The sequence below is a fragment of the Carcharodon carcharias genome, chromosome 14 (assembly GCF_017639515.1).
Source record: "Carcharodon carcharias isolate sCarCar2 chromosome 14, sCarCar2.pri, whole genome shotgun sequence".
NCBI lineage: Eukaryota > Metazoa > Chordata > Chondrichthyes > Lamniformes > Lamnidae > Carcharodon > Carcharodon carcharias.
Window position 1 is genome coordinate 36044404 of NC_054480.1, and position 23553 is coordinate 36067956.

A 23553-nucleotide genomic window follows, 5' to 3' on the forward strand; every position below is an offset into this window, starting at 1 on the left:
GTCATAGCCAGAGGTGGGGGCAGGGAGGGGAGAAGAAGAGATGAAACAAGTTAAAGTCTCTATCTTGGCAAGAAAATTACTGTCAATAAAAGGAGAACACTTTATACACAAAAATTTGGTTTCTCAACATTTCACTCAATTTTCAAGCATTTCAACCTGCAGACTGCATTTGTACAATTGCAGCTAAGGATGCAAAATAAAGTCTGTTACAGTTTTCTCCCTACCTATCAGTGCATCTTTCCAACAGCTCCAGATTTTCATCTGTTACTTAATTATGAGCACTGTAACTCTGACTTGATGTGTAATCTTACATCCTTCTACACACTGGCCAGCACTGCTTTTTATATGCAAGTCTCCCTTTTGACCTTAATTGTATTTCAGGCTAACTCAGGTCTCTGACCAACATTTCATACCTCTCGGCTCACCTTACACATTCTTTTTTAAAAGGACCTTTATACATCTCCAATCCCTAGTTTTGCCAAATAATAACTATCATTTCTCTAAAGTGTCAACCAAACTCATGCTACTCAAAGAACACAGTTGAACATTACATTGAACTAGCCACTTTAATTGCAGTCAATTTGATGAACTTAACTCATGCTCTTACTTTGCCCATCTCACTTCAAGTCTCCTTGTTTCTGCTCTAAAACTAGGTTTCTAATTTTGAATTGGAGCCAGATCAGTTTTAATTACACTATATTCCACTGTAGCCAGCCAACATTTTTCCCTCAAATCAAATCTTATCAGATAATCTGGTCACCTATCTAGTTATTTGCACTAGCTTGCTGTTCAAGAAATTGTTTTCTTTTACCCATGCAAAAGTGACTACACTTCAAAAGTAATTCAATGACTGTAAACTGCTTTTGAGATGTTCCAAGGTCATGAAATGCAGCTAAATGAAAGCAAATTCTTTCCATTCTTTTATTAATTTTCTCCCACAGAATTCACCGAATCATATTTTTGACCAAACACCGATTACTGCTGGTTACTCCCTGAATAGTATCAATGCCATTTCATAAGAGCTGAATGTAGTGAAAGCAGGCTGCCTGGTTCAATTGATTTATTTCATATATAATGCCTAGTCAGGATCTGAAATTACAAACATTTCAAAATAGGTTAAGCATTTTTATTAGATATTCAAGTTACAAAGGGATCCTGTTCTTGAACCCAGAGGGTATCAAAGAACATTTCTGGCATCCAAACCTAACATTATTGCTAAAAAAAAAAAAATAGGCAAACTGTAGGTTTGTCACAAGGACATTTCAGGGAATGGGTGTGAAGTCCTTCACTGTCACTGGGTCAAAACTGTGGAACTTCCTTCCCAAAAACACTGTGGGTGTTCCTACAACACATGGACTGCTGCAGTTCAAAGCAGCGCAGCAGCATCTTTTCACGTGCAATAAATGTTGGCCAAGCCAGCAATGCTGGCATTCCATGGTGGAATAAGAAAGTCATGAAAAAAAGTGAAAGGGAGTGAAAGAATTCGCAGTATGCTCTTCCTCCCTTCCATTAGGCCAGTTTTCTTTTTTTGCTACATGATTCAGTTCTGGCAAATGTATTTAAATCTCTTGAGCAACATGCTATCATTTGTCCTACAATAGTCTGCACAACAACTGTCTTTGACTTATCCATAGGGATTTTTAAAAAAAGTATTTTACAGTTATCAAATTCTAATGCATATGATATCTTATGCCTTGTATAAAATTAGCCCAGATCTTCTGGTCTCTGGATAGTTGGAGACCGAACATAGCCTTGAAGATGCACGATGAGATCCCTCAGAATTTGCAATGCACCGACTCCTGTGGAAAATGCCCTGGGAAGTCTTAAGTTCCACTAGGCAATTCCCCTGTTCCCTGGGGCTCTCTGAAAAGTATGCAACTGGAGTTTGAATTGGAGACTTGACACTTCCGACTTACTTACCAGGATAGTTACCCAGAAAACGTTCAATAAAATACTCCAAGTCTACCTCCTGGGGAACGATGCAACTGACACCCCATTGTCTGACACACCCCTGTACTGACCAGCCTCCAAAACCCAACTCAACCACCTGCCACTCTAGCCCCTTATCTTACACACTTATCTCCTTAGCTGTTTTCGAAGCAGCTTTAGGACACTTACACCCTTTACTCACTGGAGTACTACAACTAGTGCCGTAAAAAGGGCTTATGCACAGATTCTTGGTGCTGCTTTTGCGAGGTTTGCTGCACTGGGTCAGCTATGAAGGATCCTTCATCAGAAGATGCTCAATCAGAAAAGTAATCACTCAAAAATCAGACTAAATTAAAGTGTGAATTTTCTTTCTGATCAGGGTCAGAAATATGGGCAAGAGTTTTACAGCTTAAAATGGGGTGAGCCATTCTAAAATCTATTGACATCAACAGGAACATAAAATCCCACTGCCATAAAATTCTGCCCAGTGTGTCCAATCCTGATTGGAAGATATGGGCCTATATCTACGACTATCCCTGGGCCAATCAGAACAACATATTGATGATGAGTGCTATTTACGTTGTACATGCCCATTTAGCGTGTAAAGCTTCAGCAGGGATATGCACCTCTGCCACAGTGCTGTTGTCAGGTACTAACTTTCCAACAGGAAGGTGAACAACTCAAACAATAACTAGAACATTATCTATTTTCAGCTTGAGCCATATGCAGACCTACACTGCTGTTAGGCCTTCGGCAATCATCTGTTAATCCTCAACTAAAAATGCTACTCACAGCAGGAGATTACAGCTCTTTTTTTCCAAAGCACCTCTAGGAAAGGTGAAAAAGGTTTTAGAAAGGCATGGTCAAACACTAGCCATCCTCATGTAAATAATTAAGCACTTATTCTTTATGTGCACCTGTCAGGATCAGCTGGAGTTGATGTTTTAAAGCTCTCTTCTAAAATATAGTACTTCCAACAACTAAACTGTACTTCAAACTAACTGTTGCTAATAATGATAAATTAATTTTACATGACTGTTCACAGGAGCTTTTTGTGCACAAATTAGTTGCCAAATTTCCAACATTATAACAGTGATGCCACTTCAAAAGTACTTCATTAGATGTAAAATGCACCGAGTTGCCCAGTGGTCTTGAAAGGCACTACATAAATGCAAGTCTTTTGGATCAAAATCCTGGTGAAGCAAGCCTATTGAAAATGTACCCTCACTCATGCTTTGGTAGATGTAACTTGCCAGGCTGAACCACAAATCAACACCACCAACTTTAGTCATACCAGCTAGATTATATTGGCTGCACATTATGGTATGCTGTAGCCATCTCCAAAACATTGAAGCGTTAGGTAGATTTGTAGCTGTTGGACATGAATATTCACAGGATCCTGGGATACCGTATTAGTTCCAGATGTTACACAACATTCACTGTTGTATTACTTTACTTCTGCACTATCTGCCACTATCACAGTGCCTAAACAGGCAGCCTAGAACTGATTTTTGAAATGTAGTCACACCACAAGCAATATGACCACACCACATGACATTTCCAGTGTGTATATCAAAAGGTTTACCATTAGAGTTATAAAGGAGCACAGGTGCAGCTGAGCAATCTCATTGTGACATTGCCTTGTGACGATAATTATGTGAATCACCCTGCACACTGAAAATGAAAAGCAGCTGAATAATTTCTCATATGGCTTCCTTAAAAATGATAGATTTCACCAACCTTTTAGCTCCCAACGAACCCAGGTGTTTGAAATATTCTGATCTTGCATTTAAAAGGCTGAATTTCACTGGTACTCAGGTAGAACTGTTTATGTCTCGAGGTTAATCTACCATATAATCCAATTAGTTAACAATTTATTTTGAACTTTTTGATGCACTAAATATCAGACATAGCAAATTCGTGGTATACTTTGAAGTGCATTACTTTTGAGGGGTGGAAGCTGCTGCTAATTTGGAAGAAACTTGTATTCCAAAAACAGCTTTCACCAAAGCACACGTACAAGATTATGGATAAATGTTCAGTATGACAAACAAGGGCAAGAACATGGTTTCCGAATCAATTGCTCAATTTGAAACGCTGGCATAGATGTAATGAGTTATATGTCCTGTGTTTTCTAATGTCCTATTAGTGAAATAAACTCTCAGCAAGATTCAGTTGTTTGATTTGCTCCGACTAAGTTGCTGGTCCACCATAAGCAGTGTTAATAATGTTCAGTTGAAGGGTCATGAGGACCTGAAACGTCAACTCTTTTCTTCTCCGCCGATGCTGCCAGACCTGCTGAGTTTTTCCAGGTAATTCTGTTTTTGTTGTTAATAATGTTTAAGTTCATCACACAGGATGTTAAGTCAGTCAAATCTTGTGTGATGTATTCTGTTGAATGAAACTGTACTTGCTGGCATTCTCATCGAATTACCAAGCTATTGCACAGGAACTGCAGTTAAGTGTGAAAATGCCTCACCAATAATTTCAAGTTTACATTAAAGTGTAGAGTAAGGCCATTGTGCTCAAAGCATAAAATTGCAGAACAAACAGGACAGCAACAGTTGCATCAGAGACAAAACCAATGGAATCAAAATAGCTTCCACTAAAACTGATACATCAAATGAAACTTAAAAAAAGCAAAGCATAAGGTCATAAAATGAAAGGGATTTTTCTGGAGCGAGTAGGGAAGCAAATATTTTATCCAAAAGATTGTATTTATGCTCTGTACAGGAAAAAGAACAAAGCAGAAAATTTCTACTAATGAGCAGATTGTGCGTGCATATCACAGTTCAGTTTCATTGGAGACTCACTGAACCTACTGGGAATACAGCACAATTGAATATTTTTCCAGAGCAGGTGTTACTCTCAATTTGCAAATCAAGTGAGCTCAACCAGAAGAACCACTCAAACTATTGTATGTAAACTAGTGTTTGCTCCAGTAAATTAAATCTGCCACCGATTATGTCAGTCATTACTTTTGGGAACATTGCATAATTTAATTGAACAAAGTACGTGAAAAATCATTTGGCATTTTTTATAAAGTCTAAGAAAAGGACTTGCAAAACCTTTACAAATCAAGGTGAATGGAGAAAAGCAACAACCAACAGTTAAAGTAAGGTGTTACTCAGGTTCCGAGCAGCAAGCAAACATTCTCAACTGTAACAAAATGATAGTCCACAGCTCTGTCTAACTAATCAAGCACTGTCCAAATTAATGTCCCATTTATAAGTGCTCCTGAAATGCAAGACTCCAGATTAGATCAAGTTCTCAGACAATTTTCTACAAATTCATTTCCACGTTGTTTAAATTAATTATTCATAAAATTATATCAGTGTAATGGATCATAAATGCAGGTGACACAACCAGATTACAAGACTTCATTTGCCTAATTTTTCCTTCAGTTTAAAATCTACCAACAATGTTATTTATACAGAGTAACATCCAAAGCATACAAATCTCTATAAAAAAGATTTTATTCATAAATCCCAAACTTAGAGACCCTAGTCTCTTATCACACTATAATTATTTAAAACGCATTCAACTTTCCTTCCACATTCTACCATTGTGCTCAATAATTTGTGGAATCTAGATCAATCAGTCCTTACCTCAACTCGCAAACTGCTACACCACAATGTCACAACAGAAATTTCTTGTGCACTCTGCTTAATTTTACTTTATGAAGAGTACAAATCATTTGTAAATCCTTCAACTGGAAATGAAAACTGCTCAGAGATACAAATCCAACTATAAAACAGACATGAGCTTGTGATGAAGTTGTCAGCCAAAGGTTAATGTCATTGCCTGCAAAGCAACTTTGGTTACAACAAATCAAAACTCCATGTTCTTTCAAATTCCTCCTTAGGCAAATTGAACATTTTGATGGGAAAATGAGAACAGGTGTAGCAAGATTTTTTCTTAAATGTAGTGTAGCACTCAAAAGCTTTGAATAGGTTACTTAGACGCTCCATTCTTCTTAGCTATTGTCATAAAGTTATAAGTAACTTAAAGAATAATTAATCTACTAATGCACAGCAATGACATCTCCAAAATATGATCTTATGTTGCTGCAGTTTCTTAAACAACCTGATAGAATAGACTTTTAGCCAAAATTTTGGTCTGTAGCTATATAAGTAGCGTGCTAACTATGCCAGTGGACCTATTTCACCAGAAATTGAAAAATAACCATGCAGCTTTAATAGCAAAAATCATATGAACTTCTTGAAAATGGAGTCATTTAAGAAATTGAAAATATTACTTGCATTGGATGGCTCAAAAAAGATAGTTTGTATATAAACTTTTGAGGGGGGAGGGGGGATCCATTCTTTCACTTAAAAATGTATGCATTTTATTCAGCTGTATGTACAGAATATCTTGAAAAAGGATTTATGCAAAAACTCATCCTGATATTTAAAATTATTCATTTTTAAATATCTTAAGACTGTAGCAACATTTATGATCACTTACACCTATAAAGCTGTATAATCTTTACTGTTTACTAGCAATTAGCCCCAAGTATTACACAAAATAACTCAGTAAAATAAAGAGATAAGAATTAACAAAACAATCCTGCAATTTTAACTATTTATTAGGAAAATGGGAAGAAAAATAAATGACAAAAATTATCTACGGTCCACTTATTGCTATGAAAGAAATTGTATATAAATGTATACATTTAGCATATCTCAAAAGTTAAACTGCACAATACATTAATCTTGTTCATTATTCTTTTGAAAATTGGTACCTATGGTGATCAGCTGTAAGTTTTAATCTTACAGATAGAGGACCAGGACCAAAACAAACTACCAAAAAAAATACAACTCTAGCAATCTCACTGGAAAACTCCTAGGTGATAGTCAAATTTATACAATTCAGCACTGAAGAAGAAGTGAATGCTCTGCTGAGATTGAGGTTGAAGCTCACTGGTGAGGTAGAGTAAAAGGTTCTTTACTTTACACCTCACTTGAAATGGCTTGATGTAAGACAAAGTAAAAAATGTCCTAATTGTTCCAATTGTCAAAAGTGCTACATTTCAGTTTTGTAATCTATTGTACTCTGAAATAAAAGCATGAATGCGATTTACATATCTAAGGTTCAGAGGGGATTGAGGAGGGCAAGCAGAAGTTAATAGCAAGCAATCTCCTCCACATGTATCCTGGACACTGACTTTTCTCAGAGTTATACTGATAACATGATTTTATGAAGAAAGATAAACAATGGAAAAGGTACCAGTTCCATGTTCTAAGTACTCACGCATTGGATGCTTGCACATCTTGCCAGCTCTTGCTAAGGTTTTGCTTGAGCTCATTGAAAGGAGTTAATCCCAACTTTCTCTTGATCTCAGAAGCATGTCTTTCTTTGGCAACCAGCACCTGCCGAAGTGTTGCTATTTCATCTTCAACCTAGAGAGAAACACAAAATTGTAAATCACAAATAATCAGTTGCTTTTCAGCAGATAAATTGTTATAAATATTTTAGTTTTCTACTGTTTAAGACAACGAAATCCGTTTATTGAATAAGCTTCAAATGCATGACCTAAAAAATGTTCTGTAGGTGCCTGACAAAATGCTTATTATCAATCCCTCAGTTAAGCTGCATTCAGAACACTCCATTCCATGACACAGAAAGGGAAACATTTTGAATGATTCCCTGTTATGCATGGTATTTGCAGAGGTGGTTTTGGAAATCACTCAAAAGAAATCTCAATGCCACAAAAGGAACAGTAATATTGTACATTTGTGAATGTCTGGCAAAATGTTGTCAACACTGATTTCAGCAAAGAAATTAACGTTGCATTCCATGTGAAAGCATACAATACCAACTATGCAGATCATTCTACAGAGATGTTCTGCCAACAGAGGCTCTTCCTGAGATAAACTGGTTCAGCAGGAGGACTTTGTGTTACAAATTACAAATCATCAAATCCAGTGATTCGATATATAACCAGCGCTCTCAATACAATACTAACTGACAATATACTTGGAAGGGCACTTCCTCTGACAAACCCCACACTAAAATAATGCATCCTTACTAATGCTCACAGCAAATTCTAATAAATTCCCCACTTCAAAAAAACCAAAGTTAAGCGATTTTCAAGGTGCCCATTAGTGAGAGGAGAAAAAGGCTACTCTCACACACCTCCACAAAATCAACCGAAAAGTCAGTCAGATCTCCAAGAGCCATACAGTTTCTCACAGTCAGTTAATGAGTGACCCAGGGGACCAAAACGGAAAGGGAAAAAAAGTGCTGCTGCAGGTCCATCCTGTTACTAGCCAAGGGAACTGTTTGAGTCTATGTTCCTTCCTGTCTCCACCCCAAGTGATTCATACTGGAATAAAATTCAGAAGGTACTAGCAACCATACATTCTCATTCAGCTATTTATCATGCATGAAACCGGAGAGTGAGATTTTGACGATAGAGAACCTATTACAGACAATCCAGAGCTTTTGATCTCAACTTTTAAGTGCAAACAACTATTTCAGCAGGGATCAATGCATAGCAATCAGGACTGGAAACCTGGATTTAATCTCCCTTCCCCCTGGCCTCAGGCCTGCCCAGGATAAGTGGAGTACTACTACCAGCCCAGTTGACATCAGGTTAATGTAGAACATGTCAGGGATAAAACCAGGGATTTCCTTTATCTGTATGGCGTATTACCACACTGACAGCATTTGCCAACAGATCTGACACAGAATAAAGCTAAAGCTTTAATTTAGTATATCACCAGAAGCTTATGAAGGAGAAAAATGGCTACTTAAAAGTAAAGCGTCACAATGGGAAAAACGAAAGAGGGGAGTTCAGGGCTGACATCAATAAGTAATTCACCACATTTATCACTGTCAGCACCAGGAGTCCTCTTCCAGATACAGTAGTGGAGGACTAAACTCTGGAACCACCAAAGAATAGGAAGTTGAGTGCTGTGATGGACAAGATCATAGATTACCATAGAAATATGAATTAGATAGGTTAAAACACTCTCCCTAATCTCACTTTTGTGATACTAGAAAATGTATTACAGTCTGTGGTTAAATAGACAATTTTGGAAACAAAATCTAATGATAATTCCTGGAATCGGGAATGTTTCTCCACAAGAAATTACTACAAAAGTTGCCATAGTTACTCAAACGTGGCACTTCTGTATTACAGATCTAGATTTGCAAACAATTTGGTCATTGAAGCACAAAATATTTCTGGCGATATCTAAAAGTGTCAAGGAAAGCAAGAAGTAAAATAATCTGCATTGCTCAATAATGCTCCAATAACAACTGAAAATGCATTTTTTTTTCTTCTTAATCTTTAGTTCCATTCATTACTTTTCCATTTTCCAAGTGTAAGGAACAGACTGGATCAAAAGCGTTGCCAATGTAAAACATTTTTTTGAACCTTGACAAATGAACAGCTTCCATGCTGACTGTACAGCTAAAGCACTATCTAGCAGAACATGGGAATTTAATGTATTATTGTACTGAATTCAACTGTGTGGAATGTCTAACATAAATCTTTTATTTAACACATGACAATCTGCACCAAAAAAGTACCAAAAACAAAGATGCAAATACACATTATTCCATGCCCCTGGTGATATTTTTGCAGGCTATTGATTCTCTAAGTTTTACATACAAACAGACTCATCAGCAACTGGACAGAGGTTAGGAACAGGCCAGAAAGCCACAGATCTACCGGAGTAATTGTAAAAATGTATCAAAACGTAGATAGCCATTTTGACTTCAACTGTAGACAGATCATCACAAAATGGGGGTAGTAATTGTGCTGAACATCCAGAGTGAAGAAAAGCCAGTAAGTGTGGTTATACCACACCCAACTTATTATAACTGACTAATTAACTGCCATGCTCACAAACACAAACAGCCATCTTGCACAACCCAAAATTCAACTGTAGGAATTACTCAACTGTGTGTTAAATTGTTCCTCCTATATTTGAACAATTAATCTTAAAAGATTGTTATAATAGGAAACAACCGATTCATTCAATAAAAGTGGAATTAACAAAATAAACCTCAGATTATTCCATTGACTAGCATCTCAAATAAATGCCTCGACAGGCTACGTTGCCCATCATGAGTCTGATTTTAACCCACTCAAAACCACAGAGCTAAAACAGGCTCATTAATTCAGCTGCCAGTTAAAATAGCAGCAAGATTAATTGAATATCATAATTAAAGGACAAAAGTATGGCAGAAGACAGAAAATAAATGTCATGTTGGTAATTCACCTTTAAGTAACTTTTTTTTAAAAAAAAACTGCCAATCTATTGGCAAAAGATTTTCCTTCTGCCTCTATAGACCTGAGTCTTTCAAAGAAAAAAAAATCACAGCACAGGAAAAGAAACATTGACAAAAAAATTGTATTGTGGCATGGTAGCTCCACTTCAAAGGCAGCATAGAGCTTTCTTCATATTGTAGAAGTACTTCCACTATACCTTGGTAAGTTCAATCTTGAGCTCCTCTGTTTCAGCTTCAGATAGCACACCAACTCCATCCCCACTTGCAGGGGTATCCACAGGCACGTCCGTCATGTTTCCAGGCAGACCTTTGTTAGGAGAGTTAAGGTTGATATCTGTCACAGGTAATCAAACAAACAAACGAGTAAACAGCTAGCAACGGGACTCAAGCTGCAACAGTGAACCCAAACACAATGACTGCAAACAGCTATACAGCGTCCCACTATAAACATGACAGGGAACCAGGTACAGAAATACTTGTTAATGACTCGCCGCTTCATAGACATACAAGTGCAGCTGGCTCCTATGGACAAAACCAAATTCTGGGAAAGGGAGGGGAAAAGAAGGAAGTATAATCCTACTAAAGAGGAACATAAAAAATATTGTTAAGATGGGAGATGTCCAAAGAAATTCAAATCCATTATAGGAACAACTAAGTTTCAGTAAATTAGATACACAAAGTAACTAAAAGGAACAAGAGGGTGAAAGTTGTTGCCCCATTAATGACAATCAAATGAGGTTGAACACTTTTTTCAGGACAAGCACAAGGCATGCAAATGAGGTAGAACTTACAGAATACCAACAACAAATAATATTTACCTAAATAAGTTTGAAGAAATAAAACTGCAGACTAATTTCCTTCAAAACCATTTTATTTTTATCAAGGATGGGTCACCATCAATTATTTGTAATGTTCCACAACTTATAATTTTCCAAACATCTTATTGCAGAATTTAAGCATCACACAATAGTGGGCTTCCCTTTTTGCTCCCAAAGTGTCTGAGAGTAAAGGCACCACCTGAAGCCATACAGGCCAACAGTCCCAAGTTTGAACAGCAGGCTGTACTGAGTAGATAATCTCAGCAAGGGCAGCAGTTGGACTACCACAGCTTGCCTCAACAATCCTGCATTAGGGGAAGTGAAGTCAGTCAGGAAGCTCCCATTAGAAGAATGTTGCCAGGGTTAGAAAAGTGTGGCTATGTGGAAAGATTGGATAGATTGGGGTTATTTTCCTTAGAACAAAGAAGGCTAAGAGGTGACTTGATTGAGGTGTACGAAATTGAGGGGAATAGATAGAGTGGACAGGATAAAATTGTTTCCCTTGATGGAGAATTCTAGAACCAGGGGACATAGATTCAAGATAAGTGGCAGAAGGTGTAGGGGGACATGAGGAGGAACTTTTTTTTTAAACACAGAGGATAGTTGGTGTCTGGAATTCGCTGCCCAAGTTGGTGGTAGAGGCAGAAACTTTAAACTCTTTTAAAAAGTACCTGGACCTAAAGTGCTATAAGCTGCAGGGCTATGGGCCGGGTGCAGGAAGGTGGGATTAGAAAGGGGACCTGGGTGTCCTCGGGCTGGCATGGACAAGATGGGCCGAATGGCTTCCTTCTGTGCTGTACCTTCTCTACGGTTCTATTTCTTATTTCTACATAGTGATCCTACATAGTGGCATATATTTGAACATCAGACGAAAGAGAAATTAGGCTGAGCTTTGATACCTTGTTTGTGGTCAAATAGTTTGCATTCATTAGATAGTCTTACACCTGAATAGCAGCAAGATACTGGAAGGAGAACTGGTGCTTGTGTAGTTTTACATCCCAGCACAGTTCAACACTTCCAGGTGAAAATTATAAAGAATAAAAGCCTGATTTAAAAACAAAATTGTGGTAGATTCCTTTCACCAATTTAAATCAGAAAGACATCATGTTTAGTACTGGGAAATGAGATCACACTTCCAGTTTGGGAATTTCCTTTTCACAGCTGAAGAAAATGTTGTAAATATTATTCAGTGTTGTCACAGCTTTTCTAGAAAATACAATCTTCACTGTTTGAATGTTACAACTGCCACTGTACAAAACTGTGGAAAGATAATATGCATTTGTAAAGACCTTGAGGTAAACATTTTGTAACAATCACATTTAACTTGCCTTAGGAGGCTTTGAAAATTAAATTGGTCAGAGATGTACTCGTTATTTTCTCTCCTTTCAAAAAGCTCTCTCGAGTGTCAATCTTCAGGTCAAATAATAAATTATGGAAAGCATCAGGGCTTGATCTTGCTCAACATCTACACTTGTATGTTTCCAGCAGTAGCTGCTCAATTGAGAAAGGAAGTAACCATTAAACTTGGACCCAATTGCCATGTCTCATCCTAAATGATCACAGCAGCAATTTAGCAACAAACGTGGGAACTTCCTAGCGTATCCTTCTTAATGAATCCGACAAAAAAAAAATGGTACATTTACTTAGAACAATCAGGGTAACTATGTTGTTCATTAAGACTCACTAAATGGATCAAGGCCTGCAATAAGATTAACTATAAATGCTCTTCTTTCGCCAGCACCTTCCAAACCCCAACCTCTACCACCTATAAGTAGAAGGGCAGCAGATGAATGGGAATACCACCACCTGGAAGTTTCCCTCCAAGTCACATAACATCCTGAATTGGAACTATATCGACATTCCTTCACTCTCATTGGATCAAAAATACTCAAACGCCCTTTCTGACAGCACTGTAGGTGTTCCGACAACACGGAATGCAACAGTTCAACAAGGCAGCTGACCACCACCTTCTCAAGGGCAATTAGGAATGGGCAATAAATGCTGACCTCACCAGCAACGTCCACATGCCATGAACAATTAAAAAAAGTGCTAACATAGCATGCCTAAACAAAGAATTTGTTTCAGGATTCTTTAGTTATCACAGAAACAGATATTTGTGGGCCTTGCACTCTGCCATAACATTACTCACTGCCTGTTCTGACTTGCCAACAATGTAGAAACTATTTCATATGTGGGAATGCTTGCACCAAGATTGAAGTAAATTGATACAATGAATCTGTTCTGCATTGATTGTTTTGTACTGACAACTCTTCTACATATAAAACCAAACACAAGTCTCAAAATATATTACATACAGAATACTTGAAATCACGTGGACTGAACTTTTTACTCCGTAGGTCTTTTGCCCCTGGCAGAACAGTATTTGCAGTGGGAGAATGTCAAACTTGCAAGGTCAAAATACAATACAAGAACTGCAATATAAAAGGTGGAGAAACTATTGGCATTAGTTTAGAACGGTAAATCTTTTGCATGGGTCTGTAACTACAGAATTCAAAAATCCTAAGAAGTGGTACCTCTTTAATTTGCTTAATTCCTAACTCAGTTTTAAAATCCAATTTTGTAAATAAAACTTATTTTTGTTTCTATTGGCGAGGTCACCAAATCACATTAACCTCACTTGTGCCAATGCTCCACTCGCTCGCTTCACATGCTCGAGTGACAAGCCATCCAACTGATGGTAACCAATTTCTCTGCATGTACTTTGCTGAAAATTTCAATTGTGAAAAGATGTCACCAAACCTTTTTTTAGGTCAGAAGGAACCATTGTATATTGTTTTCTTGTCCTGTCACATCATACACAATGAAAAAGCACTTTATATTATTGCATTGCTGCTTATAAGCAAAGCAGTGATGCCAGACACGTTGCAAGAAAACATCCCTGGGAAGAGTCAAAGTTGAAGTATTTTAACTTATAGAACTATAGCTTTGTACTAAGAATGAAACATTTCTTGCGCATTTGACATTTTTACTACCTGCCTAAAAACACTCAAATTTTACACAATGGTCAAATAAAACATTTAAGTTATGGGGATAGAAAGAATATAAATGATTTCAAATACGGCCAAAGCTTCAACGAGGTAACGAAATTAACTAAATCTTGCTGCGACCTGCATTTTCTTTTACATTGCCTGTCCACAAAACTTCGATGAAGAGAGTGATACAGGCGAGAAAAATAAAGAAAGAAATGGATGGTTAAATGATCAGTTGTTGCTGTTGCTGCCAACCTAAACTGCAGCATTCCAGTACAATTAATGTGGCTTGTTGTGCTGAGTTTAGCCTTGGCCTAACCCTCTTCCTGCGTTTGATGCCTGAATCCCAGTAACTTCCGGCTAGGGGCAGCGGCCAAGCCTAAAGCGCGCACAAAAGAACAAACAAAAAACACACAGGCAGAACAAACAAGAAGCAACTACACGTCCGGATGGCGAGGGTTTAATACCTTGGTTTGGGGCGTCCATGGAGAAAGAAAGTCCAGCTGCACCAACTCTTAAATCAGAACTGAGGAGGAAAGGAGCCAAACAACCAGCCCGGCGCCCTCAGCACACGTCATCCGTCCCCCCACGTCAGCAGCAACAGCACGTGACCCCCACCCTGGTGAGTGACAAGTTGCAAAATAAACACCTGAGGGAGGAGCTGCAAGGGTAACCCTCACCTCGTTTGCAGCTCCACCGCCAAAGCTCAGGGAAAGAAAACAACTTCCCTCCTCAAATGCGCCAAAAGCACAACACTGCGGATGTTGGAAATCTGATACACAACTCAGCATCTGTGGAGAGAGAAATAGAGTTAACCTTTCAGAAATATTTTTCTCCTTCGTTCCCCCCAACCAATTTGTCAGAAAACAATCCCTTTTTTTTCAAATATCGAGTTAACAAAATAATTGCTGGGAATACAAACGACACGTCAGTCAGCATTCCCCAAAAAAGACGTTAGACGGAAAGCTTAAAAAAAAGGCAATCATTTTCGTAAGGTTGGAAAAATACATGGAGGGGATAGCCAGCTTGCAGTATCAAGTCATGCTAGTTGGAGGGAGGCTAATGGCACAGAATGGTGATTCCTTCTTCCATATCACCGCAGAACAATAGAAAATAAGTTCAGCAACCTCACCAGGACAGGCAAGCTGATAAACTGGACATTCTTTTCTCCCTGGCCTCTCTTCATCCTCTTAAAATATTTGAACAACTTATACTTCACACTTTACCCTGTTTAACAGGGTTCTAACTTGAGATCTTACACTATGACCACCCAGCTCTCCCATCTGCAATTAATTCCTGTATATGCACGGCGCTTCCTTCACTTTGATAGGTTGATCAGCCGTATTCAACATTTCATTGTTCAATAGTCCCAGGTCTCACACTCCTTGGCAGCTAACCTTCCCCAATTTCCTCTAGCTGCTTGCTACAAAAAATAGTGCACGATACCTGACAGGGGTAGGCCATCACTACTGCTAAATCCCTCACACACTCCGAGAGGACAGCTATGGGGGGAAAGGGGTGGCTATCTGCTTTTGCCACGAGAGAATGACAAGATCAGAGACATATTGCCTGTGCCGGATTATTGACTGAACACCGACACTACACCAACGCCGAACACTCTACCTGGCATCCTGGTGTAGACCAGCTCAGAGACATCTTCCCAAAACATTCTGTCTCTTTAATCTGAAGGAAGTAATGTTTACCCTTTCTAAGCTTTTAACCTCCTTTCCTGCAAATCCATCACAGCAAGGGAGAGCAGAGGCAGGGTCAGTGCAAGAGTATTTGGCAGCCGAGGCGAAACCTTCAGGATTGCATTCCAGCCGCCCCTCCCCCCCTCCACAATTAACTTCCGAAAATGAAATTGTACATGAGTATGAACAAAAATTATGCCTTCATAATTATATGCTGCAGCCAAAAATCAACACATACTAGTTTCGGTTTGATGCAACACTGTGGGAATGAGGGTAGCCATATTCCCCAACAGTATATCGTCCCTTAATTACAATTTTAAATATCACTAGACACATCATAGTCTCCTTTTCAAATGATTGTGCACAGGATCCTCTTAAACCAAGTGAAGGATCACAGGGTGTTGCCATGACAATCCCAGGCCTGGTGTCACACGCGAACACAGAAAGCCCTGCACATCCACAGCAACACCCAGCCCGGTGCAGATTCGCACCCCACCCCACCCCAGCCAAGTACAGACTCCTAGCCCCATTTTCACCGCTTTCTGGGTTTCAGCCTGCCTCTTGCCTCCTCTTTTTTCTTATTCAGCTTCTTGTCCTTGACATAATGGGGGATGACAAATGGTTTGGACTGGTCATCAAGCATCAAGCCGTCTGCATGTCAACAGAGGGGTCGGCTGGAATAACTGCTCATCAACCTCACTGTTAACAGGCCACAATTATTTACAATATATATTAATGACTTGGATGAGGGAAGTAAATGTACTATTGCCAAGTTTGTGAATGACATAAAAATAGGTGGGAAGGCAAGTTGTGAGGATGACACAAAGAGCCTACAGAGGGATACAGACAGATTAAGTAAGTGGGCAAAAACTTGGCAGGTGGAATATAGCATTGAAAAATGTAAGGTTATGCACTTTGGCAGGAAGAATAGCAGAGCTGAATATAATTTAAATGGAGAAAGACTGCAGAAAGCTGCAGTCACAGAAGGATTTGGGAGTCCTCGTGCATGAATCACAAAAAAGCTAGCCAACAAGTTCAGCAGGTAATAGGGAAGGCAAATGGAATGTTGGCCTTTATTTCAAAGGGAATGGGGTATAAAAATAGGAAAGTCTTGCTAAAACTATAAAAGGCACTAGTTAGGCCACTTAGAACACTGTAAACAGTTTTGGTCCCCTTATCTAAGGGGAGATAGACTGGCATCAGAGGCAGTCCGGAGAAGGTTCACTAGGTTGATTCCAGGTATGGTGGGATGTTCTTATGAAGAGAGGTTGAGTAGGTTGGGCCTGTACTCATTGGAGTTTAAAAGAATGAGAGGCAAGCTTATTGAAATGGATAAGATTCTTAGGGGGCTGACAGGGTAGATGCTGAGAGGGTCTAGGACCAGAGGGCATAATCTCAGAGTAAGGGGTTGCACACTTAAGACAGAGATGAGGAGGAATTTCTTCTCTCAGAGGGTAGTAAATCTGTGGAATTCTTTCCCACAGAGGGCTGTAAAGGCTGGATCGTTAAGTATATTCAAGGCTGCAATAGACAGATTATTAATCAGTAAGGGAATCAAGGGTTAAGGGGAAAAGGCAGGAAAGTGGAATTGAGGATTATCAGATCAGCCATGATCTCAGTGAATGGTGGAACAGACTCAATAAGCCAAATGGCCTACTTCTGCTCCTAAGTTTTATGGTCAATCCTTATGCCAGACTGTGGAGAGGATGATAATGGTGAATGGAAAAGGAGTTGTGGTGCTGGGTGGTTAAAATTAAGTCATGGAAAATGTTGAAAAGTTTCAGATAGCAAGTTGTGAGTCACAGAGGATTTGATGATGTGGGTGGTGAGTATGGAAGAGGTTAGTGGGATAAGGTTTTAGCAGGGAAGAGAATTAGGCCGAAAGGGTCAGGGCCAGTTAAAAATAAATGGTTCTGAAAATGCATGGACTTAACAGCAGGTTTTGGGACATTATGAATAATACAAATACCTTGAACAACCGCTTAAAAAAAGGCTCACAAAGAATGCGACAAGTAAGAAACAGTAAACCTGTACTTAAAAAAAGAGACAATGGAAATAGGAGCTAAAAGGAAACAGCAGTGCTGTATCTAGAAACAGAAACATTGGGTGCAAAAGCCAAAGAACTACATAAATGCCACATGCAGGATTTTGAAAAAAACACCAACAGAATGTCAGGAGCTGAAAAAAATCACAAATCAGTATCAAGTGGAACTCACGCTTGAGTGGATATTTCATGCTTCATTGTTTCAGCTTCACACCCGAAATTTGTAAAGTTTGGAATAAGTGAGCCAACCGAAAACTTGGTGTGGGGCCGAAATGGCATAGAATTTCCTTAAATTTCAAATGGAACCAGAAGGGAATGCAGCAGAATGTGGAATGAGTGAGCCAGAGCTGGGAATTAGGCCTCGATAGCTGGAAGCAGGACCTCAATAGACTTCTAAGTGTTGGAGGAACACCAGCAATGAGTGGCTGGCAAGGCACACTGTTCGTGAAAGGTGTATTTCTCTTGCCTTTCTCGGTTGTGTTGATGCATTTCTCTTTGTTTGTCTTTTTGTCTTCCTGTGCTTGTCAAACACTTTAGTAGCTTCTCTTTTCTCATTTTGCTTGTAAGGTAGTGTTGGTGCGTTATTGCTAGGGAGGGATAAACCACTTAAAATGCATTTCCAGTTCACTCATCCTCTACCCTGCATCCTATCAAATTTCAAGATCTATTCCTTTTCCTGTCATCCCGACCACCCTTTCTAATCATTCATATTCCTCCTTACACCTTTGCCTTCCTCCTCACAGTTCCCACTTTCACCTGTATGGACTGGGTCCACCGCAGTGTAAGATTGTAAAATATATCCTATGTATTATAAGAGATACTACACATAAATTAAATAATTAAGTGCATGTAAATTGTAGATAGATGCCAATCTAATATAAATACCTTTTGGGATACAATTCACAAGGGTAAAATCATGTCATTTTTCCCAAGGAAATAATGAGTGTTAGTAATTTATGCCAAAGTGTTACTTTGTGTCATTTTCCTTAATCATTTCAGACACTGCTGAATTGCATTCAGCAAAGCCCTACTTAGCTAATTAACATAACCTCAAACCCAATGTGACAGACCAGAAAATTCTGATTTCCTGCATTATGCTAGTTCCGAAAGTGTATAGGTTTTTACCTATTGGATAATTCATTAAAGAAATCATAGAATCTTAGAATGGTTACAGCACAGAAGTAGGCCATTCAGCCAGGTGAGTCCATGCTGCCTCTCTGCATGAGCAATCCAGCTGGTCCTACTCCACTGGCCCTTTCCCCAGAGCCTTGCAAGTTTTTCCCCTTCAAGTACTTAGCTAATTCCCTTTTGAAAGTCACAACTAAATCTGCCTTCACCACCCTTTCAGCTGGTGCAATCCAGAAAATGCATACAATTGTTTTTCCTCATGATGCCTTTTGTTCTTAAGGTGAGCCAATGACCTTAAATCCATTATCTGGCTTTAGGCCCTCGTCAAAGGGGATAATTATCTCTGTCTACTCTGTGTAGACCCCTCATGAATTCAACACCTCCAACAAAAAAAAATCTCCTCTCAACCTTCTCTGCTCTAAGGAGAACGACCCCAGTTTTTCCAATCTACCCAGGTAACTGAAGTCACCATTCTTGTAAATCTTTTCTCAATTTTTTTCACAGTATCACCAGCAAGGCCAGCATCTGTTACTAATTGCCCTTGAGAAGATGTCCTTGGTGAGCTGCCTTCTTGAATCGCTGCCGTCCATATGATGTAGGTACACCCAGTGCACTGGTAGGAAGGGAGTTTCAGGATTTTAACCCAGCAACAGTGAAGGAACATGATATCATTCCAAGTCGTTGTGGTTCGGGGCTTGGAGGGGAATTTCCTGATGGTGGTGTTCCAATAAATCTGCTTTCCTTGTCCTTGTAGGTCATAGAGGTCCCGTGTTTGGAAGGTGCTATTGATGGAGCCTTGGTGAGTTACTGCAGTGCATCTTGTGTATGGTAAACACTTCTGCCACTGTGCATCAGTTGTAGAGGGAGTGAATATTTAAGGTGGTGAATGGGGTAACAATCAAACTGGCTGCATTGACCTAGATGGTGTGGAGATTCTTGATTGTTGTTGGATCTGCACTCATTCAGGCAAGTGGAGAGTAATCCATCACACTCCTGACTTATGCCTTATAGATGGTGGACAGGCTTTGGAGAGTCAGAAGGTGAATTACTCGCCACAGAATTCACAGCCTCTGATCTGCTCTTGTAGGCACAGCATTTATATGTCCTATCAAGTTCAGTTTCTGATTAATCTTAACCTCCAAGCTGTTGCTAATGGAGGATTCAAAGCCAAGGCTCACCAATTCAAATTGATAATCTGCACCCTCTCTAAGGCCTTCACATCCTGCCTTTGAACACAATATTCCAATTGTGGCCGAACCAATGTTTTTTCTACAGGTTCAATGTAATTTCCTTACTTTTACTTGGTGCCTCTATGAAAACCAGGATACTACATACTTCTTTAACAGCTTTCTCAATTGTCTTGCCATCTTCGACAATTTGTGTACTTATACCTCCAAATTTTTCTGCTTCTGCACCTCCTTTTAGAATTGTACCCATTAGCTTATATTGTCTCCCCTCTTTCCACTGACCAAAATGTATTACTTCACACTACTTCCACAAAGCATTTGACACGGCACCACACAATAGGCTTGTGAGCAAAGTTGAAGCACATGGAATAAAAGGCACAGGGGCGGCAGGGATACAAATTTGGCTAAGTGACCGGAAACAGAGTGTGGTGTGAATGGTTGTTTTTCAGTCTGGGGAAAGGTATACAATGGAGTTGGTAGAAGAGCCAATGCCATTCTTAATATAAATTAATGACCTAGACTTGGATGTATAGGGCACTATTTCAAAAATTGCAGATTACACAAAACTTGGAAGTTTTGTAAACTGCAAGAAAGATCGTGATAGACTTCAAGAGGACAAAGACTGGCTGGTGGAATGGGTAGTCATGAGGCAGATGAAATCTACTGCAGAAAAGTGTGCAAAAAAGATTTATGAGAATGGTTCCAGGGATGAGGCACTTCAGTTATGTAAATAGATTGGGGAAGTTTAGGTTCTCCTTAAATAAGAGAAGGTTATGAGAAGACTTAATAAGATTTTATGAAAAGTCTAGACAAAATATGTATCAGGAATCTGTTCCCATTCGTGAAAGTGTCAAGAACTATACAAAACTGATTTTATGTGATGGTAAAAGACACAACAGTGATATGAGGGGAAACATTTTTATTCAGCAAGTGGCTAGGATCTGGAGTGCACAGGCTGAGACTGTGGTGGAGGCAGACTCAATCAGGGCTTTCAACATAGAATTGGGTAGCACCTGAAGAAAAAGAATTTGCAGGGTGACGAGGAAACGAAATAACGGAGGAGCAGAACCAGCTGAGTTGCTCTTGCAGAGAGTCAGTGCAGACATAACAGGCCCCAAATGGTCTCCTGTGCTGTTATGATAAACATCGTTTGCAATTCCATTGTCATCTTGAGTTAACTGTGAAGTCCAAATGTAGCCAATCTCTGTTAACGCCATAGCTGTTACGTATTGGGTGTTGATTGTCTGATTAAATACTTCAGTCTTACGAAATGATGTTGTATGTAAATTTCTCACTGTAAAGGACAGATCTTATATCTGTGATTGACACAAGCATTAAGTGCATATCATGCAAGACAGAAATTCTAAAATGCTTTATTTTAAGTGTATAAGGTCGAGGATCTGAAACCTGAAACTAAGGTCATGGTTTACTGGGCAGCAGTGATCCCAATACTCCTATATGTTTCAAAGACTTGGACAACCTATAGCCGGCACCTCAAAGCGCTGGAGAAGTACCACTGCTGGTGTCTTTGCAAGATCCTTCAGATCCAATGGCAAGAAAAGCAGTCCAAAAGCATCATCTTCGCCCAAGCCAACTTGCCCAGCATCGAGATGCTAATTACTTAAAACCAGCTCCACAGGGCTGGGCATGTTGCCCATATGCCTGACACCAGAATAACTGCTCTATTCGGAACTCGGTCGCAACAGGATACTCTCAGAAGGACAGCAGAAACACTTCAGGGATGTCCTCAAAGCATCCCTGAAGCAATCAAACATTCCCGCTGACTCATGAGAGTCCCTGGCTTGTGATCAACCAAAATGGAGAAGGATCATCTGGGAAGGCACCAAACACATTGAGACTTCATTGGGAATGTACAGAGGCAAAGTCAAGGCATCAGAGGGAGCACACAAACCTCCAAACATGCCATATACCCAACCGTTCAAGCACTACCTACACTGCATTTGGCAGAGTCGGCAGGTTGCACGTTGGACTTATCAGCCATCTCAGAACATGCTGAATCAGAATGGAAGCAAGTCATCCTCGATCCTGACAGGCTGCTTAAGAAGATTTTAGGTGTGACCTGATCCTCAAATACTTGTGTGATAAAATAATTAACATGAGAATAACCATCTCATTCTAAAATAACTGGGGGTTTCCTGAAAGAATTTAGCTTTTGCTTCAAAGGAAATGAGGAACATACCTAGGTAGCAACTCTTTAAACATTTTGTTCACTTCACTAAATTATATAAACCTCACAACAGTTGGAATAATTGTGTGGACAGAGGCAAGGACCTACAGAAAGGTCATTGCAGAACTTAGTTTACAGGTTCTGAAAAAATGTTCTGTTATTTTCAAGAAATAAGTTTATTAGACGGGTACTTGTTACTCCAGCAGTATGTTCTGTATTTACACAAAAAAATCATACATTTCAGTTGAACGGAATTTTCTTCTACCTAAATATGAGCGTTGGGACAGAGCATGAATCTTAACACAGGCATTCTCCTGATTTTAATTAAAAGATTAAGTTTACCCCTAAAAGAAGATACCTAAACTTTTAGTTACTTTTACGACTACTTTGTGAAATTAAGGGCACTGGTCACTGATCTTTGTGAATTGGAATGCAAAAGTTTTAACTGGCGTGATATGCAGACAGCATCCCAACTCTTATTAGAAAAAAAAGGTTTGAATTGTTTAATGCCTTTCGCAACATTAGGGTGTTCAAAAGTGCTTTACTACCAATTAAGTATTATTTAAAGTGTAATCACTGTTGCAATGAAGGAAATGAAACAGCAATTTATGCTCACAAGCTCCCACAAACAGGAATGTGATAACAAGATAATCTGCTTTTTTAAAGATGTTGGCTAAGGTATAAACATTGGCCAGGACATCAGGAGAACTCCCCTGCTGTTCTTTGAAGTAGTGTCATGGGATCTTAGGCATCCACTTGCAAAGGTAGACAGGGCCTCTGTTTAATATCTCATCCAAAAAAACGACACCTCCAAAAATGCGGCACTTCTGCAGTACTGCACCAACGTTTCAGTCTAGATTTTGTGTTCAAAATTTTGGAATGAAGCTTGAACCCACAACTTTCTGACTCACAGATGAGAGTGCTACCACTAATCCTGGCTGACACTGTGGCTCTCTAGTTTTGCACTGGGGGATTTTAATATTAAAAGAGTGTTTTTCATTTTATTTCAATTGTAAACTGCTCTTGAGGTTACTTTTTAATTAACACTGAATGAATAAGAGAGTTAGTACTTTAATCCATTTGATTCTGTCTCACTCCACTGTGTCCCTACATCACTTGCAAAGGAAAATGTGATAGGGCAGGGATTCTCAACTGGGAATGGTTTACAGGAAGGGTTCCGAAGAGGAGTCATATTGGACTCAAAACGTTAACTCTGTTTCTTTCTCCACAGATGCTGCCAGACCTGCTGAGTTTTTCCAACACTTTTTGTTTTTATTTCAGATCTCCAGCATCCGCCATATTTTGCTTGTACTGTATGTAAAGTGCCTAATGAC

General features: G+C 39.2%; 1 protein-coding gene across 4 annotated transcripts in view; it reads right to left on the minus strand.

Moving 5' to 3' along the window:
• Positions 1–14600, minus strand: part of LOC121286904 (tumor protein D54-like) — a 71768-nt gene extending 57168 nt beyond the window's left edge. For 2 of the 4 annotated variants that reach the window (XM_041204141.1, XM_041204139.1), the window contains exons 1-3: positions 14449–14600; positions 10371–10480; positions 7183–7331 (exon numbers count right to left, since the gene is read on the minus strand). In XM_041204141.1, the coding sequence (XP_041060075.1) occupies positions 7183–7331; positions 10371–10480; positions 14449–14467 (278 nt within the window). In that variant the 5' untranslated portion in view covers positions 14468–14600. Of the gene's footprint in view, positions 1–7182; positions 7332–10370; positions 10508–14448 lie in introns of all 4 variants that reach the window. The other 2 variants (XM_041204140.1, XM_041204138.1) reach the window with 1 other exon arrangement.
• Positions 14601–23553: the final 8953 nt, after the last annotated feature.